This window comes from Primulina huaijiensis, chromosome 10, assembly GCF_012295235.1.
Source record: "Primulina huaijiensis isolate GDHJ02 chromosome 10, ASM1229523v2, whole genome shotgun sequence".
In the NCBI taxonomy this organism is placed as follows: Eukaryota; Viridiplantae; Streptophyta; class Magnoliopsida; order Lamiales; family Gesneriaceae; genus Primulina; species Primulina huaijiensis.
In genome coordinates this window covers 7,666,823-7,674,384 of record NC_133315.1, presented here as the reverse complement: position 1 = coordinate 7,674,384, position 7,562 = coordinate 7,666,823, and the positions used below count along the sequence as shown (strand labels likewise).

General features: G+C 29.2%; 1 protein-coding gene and 1 non-coding gene across 2 annotated transcripts; one reads left to right on the top strand and one right to left on the bottom strand.

Moving 5' to 3' along the window:
* Nucleotides 1-762: 762 nt before the first annotated feature.
* On the bottom strand, nt 763-6,293 carry LOC140986991 (uncharacterized). The gene is made up of 7 exons (XM_073455414.1): nt 5,313-6,293; nt 5,001-5,105; nt 2,621-4,193; nt 1,594-2,116; nt 1,177-1,256; nt 842-1,038; nt 763-764 (listed from the first exon to the last, which is right to left on the bottom strand). Coding segments are annotated over exons 1-7 (3,312 nt in total). The 5' UTR covers nt 6,145-6,293.
* LOC140987040 (small nucleolar RNA R71) lies at nt 6,203-6,313 on the top strand. Its single transcript, XR_012177042.1, has one exon. It is a non-coding gene; the product is annotated as a small nucleolar RNA R71 (small nucleolar RNA).
* Nucleotides 6,314-7,562: the final 1,249 nt, after the last annotated feature.

The following is a 7,562-nucleotide window of genomic DNA, read 5'->3' as shown; positions in this document are numbered from 1 at the left end:
TGTTCCACAACATCATCAAGAAACGATAGCAGTTTATCATAATAATTGTTAACATTTAACAAACCAATTGGCTTATTGTGGATATTTAATTGTGCCCAACAAACAGTATGAAATATTTCTTCCAAAGTACCGAAACCTCCTGGCAAAGCAATGAAAGCATCTGAATGTTCAATCATTCGAGTAATTCGTTCATCCACGTTGTCCACTTTCATTTCTTCTCCTATTGTTGGTCCAGTAAGACTGGCTAAGGTAGTCGGAATAATGCCTAAGACTTCACTTCCACCTGCATGCGCAGCTTTTGCAACTTTTCTCATGAGACCAACTTCACCACCACCATATACCAAATGAATCTTTTTTTAGCAAGTGTTATTCCAAGCTTTTCTGCTGCCTCTTCATAAATTGAATCTTTTCCTGCACTAGATCCATAAAATACACAATTATTTTTTATTTTACTTACCGTGGACGTCGACATGTTGATAAATATATTTTCTGAAATTGTTAAATCACAGCATATGAATTTATAAGCGTAACATGCCAAAAGTCAATATTTGAACAGGAAATTATTATTATTAAAAGAAAATAAAAATGACATAAATTAAAACACATATATACAGCGTAGTTGTGATTGTGGCTCACATCTTCCTCTGATTTTACGTTCAGTAACGGCTTCAACGCCTTCTATGAGTCGAGGATATGCTTCCCATCCAATTTTCTTATAAATTGTCAAACATGGTCTTTTAACGTCAGATTCCCCAGACGAAATTGTATATATATATTTACTTATCTAAACAGATATGCGTTACTACAGTAGGATCTTTATAAGGCTGATTCCACCGTCCATATTGATATTCCTCATGTTGAAATTGCCACCATAGTTTAAGAAGTTCATTTTGCACGTACCCACTAGAATGCGTATCAAGAACCTCTAGAAAATTATCCAAAGGCTCTTTACTCAGACCATTCTCAATGAATAAAATTTTATCTTCTCTATTCATTGATGTCATTCCAACATTTTTGCATTTCCCTTTACAAGTCCACCTTGCACATTTATGACATCCACCTATACGTTTAGCTCTTCGTTTCTTGGCATATGTGCTTTTACCAAATCCTGGCATATGTCTTATTATTATTTCACTTGCTTCCCCAACCAATCGGACTTTTGCTTCAATTATCAACCGGATATCATTCGGTATGCCATATGACATCATCAACCTTAGTCGCTCACATCTAGCTTTATAAATTTTTTTCAACGCATTATCAGGTAAACAAGCAAAATATTTACGAAGATTCACAATACAAGCATCCATATTATTATTATTATTATTATTATTATTATTATTATTATTATTATTATTATTATTATTATTATTATTATTATTATTATTATTATATATTTCAATTATTTTGGGAAAACTGAAAAAACCGACTTAGATAGTCACGGAGTACCGTTATCCGCCACTTAACCGGGAAATGAACTAGAATCTGCAAAAACAAAATGAAAATATCAAACAACTATTGTGGATCATATAAAGGCATAAAATCATCATTAAGAATTTCATTTTCTATAAAAGGCTTAAGTCTTTGCCCATTAACTTTAAACACGTCATTATTTTTAGGATTTTCAATATCAACAGCACCATGAGGATAAACAAATTTAACTATAAATGGTCCTGACCATCTCGATCTTAGTTTTCCTGGAAATAAATGCAAACGAGAATTATAAAGTAAAACTTTTTGTCCAATTTCAAATGACTTTCTCATAATATTTTTATCATGAAAGGCTTTAGTTTTATCTTTATAAATCTTTGAATTTTCATATGCATCATTTCTTAATTCTTCTAGTTCATTTAATTGCAATTTTCTTAATTTAGATGCATCATCTAAATTAATATTAAATGCTTTAATTGCCCAATAAGCTTTATGTTCAAGTTCAACCGGTAAATGACAATGTTTACCAAAAACTAACCTATATGGTGACATCCCTAATGATGTCTTAAATGCAGTTCTATATGCCCATAATGCATCAGTTAATCTTAAAGACCAATCTTTTCGATTTGGATTAACTGTTTTTTCTAAAATTTGTTTTATTTCTCTATTTGCAAGTTCAACTTGACCATTACTTTGAGGATGATATGGGGTAGAAACTTTATGTGTAATGCCATATTTTCTTAACAAAGAAGAAAATGATTTATTTATAAAATGACTTCCCCCATCACTAATTATTGCTCTAGGTATTCCAAATCGACTAAAAATATTTTCTTTTAAAAATTTTATAACAACTTTATGATCATTAGTTCTACATGCAATTGCTTCAATCCATTTTGAAACATAATCAACAGCGACTAAAATGTACGTATATCCAAAAGATAATGGAAATGGACCCATAAAATCTATCCCCCAACTATCGAATATTTCAATAATTATGATTGGATTTAAAGGCATCATGTTTCGTTTTGAAATTGATCCCATCTTCTGACAGTTTTCACAAGATTTGCAAAATAAATGCGTATCTTTGAATAAAGAGGGCCAATAAAATCCACATTGTAAGATTTTTGCAGCTGTTTTATTGGATGAAAAATGACCTCCACATGCTTCAGAATGACAAAATTTAATAACATTACTTACTTCATTGTCGGGTATGCATCGTCGAAAAATTTGGTCAGGACAATACTTAAACAAGTAAGGATCATCCCAATAAAATTTTTTAACTTCTATCAAGAATTTATTCTTATCCTGTGAATTCCAATGAGAAGGCATTTTATTTGTCACAATAAAATTTACAATGTTAGCAAACCAGGGCATAATAGTAGCATAAAACAACTGATCATCTGGAAAATTTTCATTTATTGGTATTTCATTATGAGATGATTCAGTCATTATTCTAGATAAATGATCGGCTACGACATTTTCTTTTCCTTTTTTATCTTTAATTATAATATCAAATTCTTGTAACAATAAAATCCACCGTATTAATCTTGGCTTAGCATCTTGTTTATTTGATAAATATTTTACGGCAGAATGATCAGTGTACACAATAGTAGTAGAACCAATTAAATAAGATCGAAACTTATCTAATGCAAATACTACTGAAAGTAATTCTTTTTCAGTAGTTGAATAATTTATTTGGGCACTATTTAAGGTTCTACTAGCATAATAGATTGCATACGGTTTTCCTTCTTTTCTCTGTCCTAACACAGCTCCTATAGCATAATCACTTGCATCACACATTAATTCAAATGGTAAAGACCAATCTGGAGGTTGTAAAATAGGTGATGTAATTAAAAGATTAATTATTTTTTTAAAAGCATTTTCACATTTCTGAGTCCATTCAAATTGTGTATCTTTTGTTAAAAGATTCGAAATTGGTTTAGATATTATGCTGAAATTTTTTATAAACCTTCTATAAAAACCTGCATGACCCAAGAATGATCGAACTTCTTTGACCGTTTTTGGTGATGTTAAATTAGCAATAACATCAACTTTGGCTTTATCAACTTCAATTCCTTTTTCAGATATCACATGACCTAACACAATCCCAGATTTAACCATATAATGACATTTTTCCCAATTTAAAACAAGATTTTTTTCTTCACATCGTTTTAATACTTCTTCTAGGTTTTTAAGACAATTTTCAAATGAGTTTCCAAAAACAGTTATATCATCCATAAAAACTTCTACAAATTCTTCAATCATATCACTGAAAATACTTAACATGCATCTTTGAAAAGTAGCCGGAGCATTACATAAACCAAATGGCATTCTTTTAAATGCAAAAGTTCCGAAAGGACAAGTGAAAGTAGTTTTTTCTTGATCTTCTAATGATATAGGTATTTGATAATACCCCGAATACCCATCAAGAAAACAGTAATAAGAATTTCCTGCTACTTTTTCTAGAATTTGATCTAAAAATGGTAGTGGGAAATGATCTTTTCTAGTTGCATCATTTAATTTTCTATAATCAATACACATACGCCAACTAGATGGAATCCTAGCTTGTAATAACTCTCCCTTTTCATTTTTTATAACAGTGATGCCTGACTTTTTAGGTACTACTTGTGTTGGACTTACCCATTTACTATCTGAGATTGGATAGATAATTCCAGCGTCTAATAGTTTTAATACTTCATTCTTAACAACTTCTTTCATATGTGGATTTAACCTTCTTTGTGGTTGTTGATATGTTTTAGCATTTTCTTCCAAATGAATTTTATGTGTGCAAATTAAAGGATTTATACCTTTTATATCTTTCAAAGTCCATCCAATTGCATTTTTATATTTCTTAAGTAATTTAATTAAATCTTCTTCTTGATTTGGTAGAAGAGTGGAAGAAATTACAACAGGAAATGTTTTATTTTCACCAAGAAATACATATTTCAATTCGAATGGTAAAACTTTTAATTCAAGTTTTGTATTATCATCTTTTTTAAAATTATTTTCAGACTCAAAACATTCTATTGAAAAAACTTCAGATTGTTGATTTAAGTTTTCTTCTTGTATATTTTCTTCCATAATTGTTTCAATTTCATTATCATATTCATTTTCATTAATACTTGGTTGTTTACATAAATTGAACACATTAAGTTCTAGAGTCATATTTCCAAAAGACAATTTCATTATTCCATTTCGACAATTAATTAAAGCATTTGAAGTTGCTAGAAATGGTCGTCCCAATATTACTGGAATTTCATTATGTACTTCTATTGGTTGTGTATCCAAAACAATAAAATCTACAGGATATATGAATTTATCAACTTGAACCAACACATCTTCTACAATACCTCTAGGTATTTTGATTGACCTATCCGCCAGTAAGAGAGTAACAGAAGTGGGTTTTAATTCTCCTAAATTAAGTTTTTCATAAACTGAATAAGGAAGTAAATTCACACTTGCTCCCAAATCTAACAAAGCTTTTTTAATTTTATTTTCTCCAATAATACATGAAATTGTTGGACAACCAGGATCTTTATATTTTAAACTAGAATTATTTTGAAGAATAGAACTTACTTGTTCAGCCAAGAATGCTTTCTTCTTCACATGCAATTTTCTCTTCACAGTACATAAGTCTTTTAAAAATTTTGCATATGAAGGTACTTGTTTAATAGCATCTAATAATGGAATATTTATCTTTACTTGTTTAAAAACTTCATAGATATCAGAATCATTTTTTTGTTTTTTATGATTTGTTAATGCATGAGGAAATGGTGGAGGTTTATTTGATTCATTTACTATTTCAGATGATTTATCATTCAACATATTATTTTTAGAATTTAAGGTATCATCATTCTCAAAAGTATCAGGATTATCATCCTTACTCTTTGATTTTAAATGATCCTTGTTTTCATTACTATATGGATCATTAACTATTTTACCACTTCTAAGGGTAATAACAGATTTTATTTGATCAATTTTTTCATTTTTTAATTCTTGATTTTGATTTTTAGGATTAGGTTGAGGTTGAGATGGAAATTTTCCTTTTTCATGAATATTAAGTGCAGATGCAAATTTTGCAAGAGTTTCTTTCAAATCAGTCATAGATTGACTGTTTTGAATATTGATAGATTCTTGCTTTTGGATAAATGCATGAATTACATCTTCAAAGTTTTTTCTTGGAGGTGTAACATAAGGAATATAACCTTGATGATTTTGGTTATTTTGAAAATATTGTTGTGAGGGTTGTGCATTATTATCATTCCTCCAACTAAAATTAGGATGATTTTTCCATCCAGGATTATATGATGTTGAAAAAGGATCTAGTATTGGTTTTTTATAATTGTTAACATAATTTGCTTGTTCATGGAGACATTCTTTAAATGAAGGTAATGTTGGACAATCTTTTGTAGCATGATCATGTGTATCACATATATGACAAACAATTTCTTGAATACTTTTTAATTGACCACTCTTTTTCATTTCTAATGACTCAATTTTTCTTGCTAAAGATGCAAGTTTAGCTTGAATATCTATATCATCTTTAAGATTATAGATACCACCCCCATTTGTTGAATTATTGATTTTAGTTGTTGGTGGTTCTATTGTGCCTATATTATCCCAATTTTGAGCATTTTCTGCTAATGAATCCAAATACTCCATAGCTTCATTTGGGTTTTTATCTTCAAAAGTTCCATTACACATGAATTCTATCATTTGCCTATCTTTAGGTATTAGACCTTCATAAAAGTGAGAAACTATTCTCCATGTTTCAAAACCATGATGTGGGCATGTATTAAGTAATTCTTTATATCTATCCCAACATTGATAAAATGTTTCTCCTTGTTTTTGAGAAAAAGTAGTAATTTGTCTTTTAAAAGAGTTTGTTCTATGGGAAGGAAAAAACTTTTTGAGAAATTGTTGTTGCATTTCTTCCCATGATCTTATTGAACTTGATCTCAAATTTTGTAGCCATGTTTTAGCTTTATCTTTTAAAGAAAAAGGGAAAAGCTTTAATCGAACTATATCCATGCTACAATTTTGATCATTATAAGTGTTACAAACTTCCTCAAATTCTCTTAGATGTAAATATGGATTTTCAGAATCTAAGCCATGAAAATTTGGTAAAAGTTGAATAATTTGAGGTTTAAAGTTGAAATTAGATGCATCAGGAGGAAAAACTAAACAAGATGGGGCACTAGTTCTAATAGGGTTCATATGGTGCCTAAGTGTTCTTAATTGATCATGTTCTTGATTATTATTATTATTATTGTTATTATTGTTATCATTATCTTGATTATTTGAATTATCATCCATGTTTAAATTATTTTCAGATACTCGAATAAGTCTACCACTTTTTTTTCGACTCCAAATACTCATACAAAAAAAAAACACAATACTTATAAATAAAACATAATTAACAAATATAAACTTAATTTATACCTCCCCGGCAACGGCGCCAAAAACTTGCTACTACTTAAATTATAATTCACCCAAGTGTAGGTTGTCTGCAAGTAATATATTTCGTAAGTACGAGATCGATCCACAGAGAGGTTATTTTAAGTTTAAATTTATTAATTTATAGATTACCAAATGCAAGAACGAAGTTTACAAATTATAAATTTTGTCAAGGCTCGAGGATTTATTCTTGGTTTATGCAATATTGTTTAACTAAAAGTAAAACAAAGGAAACCACCATAAATAATGGTTCCAAGAAAATAAAAATATTTAAACACACACCTAATATAATATAGTTCCCACTATAGAAAATACCGAATTCACCGATATTTTATATATGGTACCTATGATTATATATATAACTATATAAATATATAACTGCATAAAATAAATGTTAAATTAAATCATTATATTTCATTTAGAACAACCGGCAGAGCCACACTATTGCCTAAATGAAATATATGATTTAATAAGTTAGTTGCGGGAAAGTAAAAGTTAGTTGCGATAAAGTAAAAGTTAGATGCAGAAAGTAAGAGTTAGTTGCAATAAAGTAAATGTTAGATGCGGAAAGTAAAAGTTAGTTGCAATAAAGTAAATGTTAGATGCGGAAAGTAAAAGTTAGTTGCGATAAAGTAAATGTTAGATGCGGAAAGTAAAAGTTAGTTGCGATAAAGTAA

Bases quoted from the DNA above. Each gene is read 5' to 3' on its own strand.
- LOC140986991 (XM_073455414.1), bottom strand. From the start codon at position 6,144: ATGATAGAATTCATGTGTAATGGAACTTTTGAAGATAAAAACCCAAAT. The intron at 1,257-1,593 runs GTTAATGGGCAA...TGTTTACCTGAT, and splicing joins AAAATAATGACGTGTTTAAA to AATGCGTTGAAAAAAATTTA. The intron at 1,039-1,176 runs GTTGATAATTGA...TAAATGTGCAAG, and splicing joins GGCATACCGAATGATATCCG to GTGGACTTGTAAAGGGAAAT.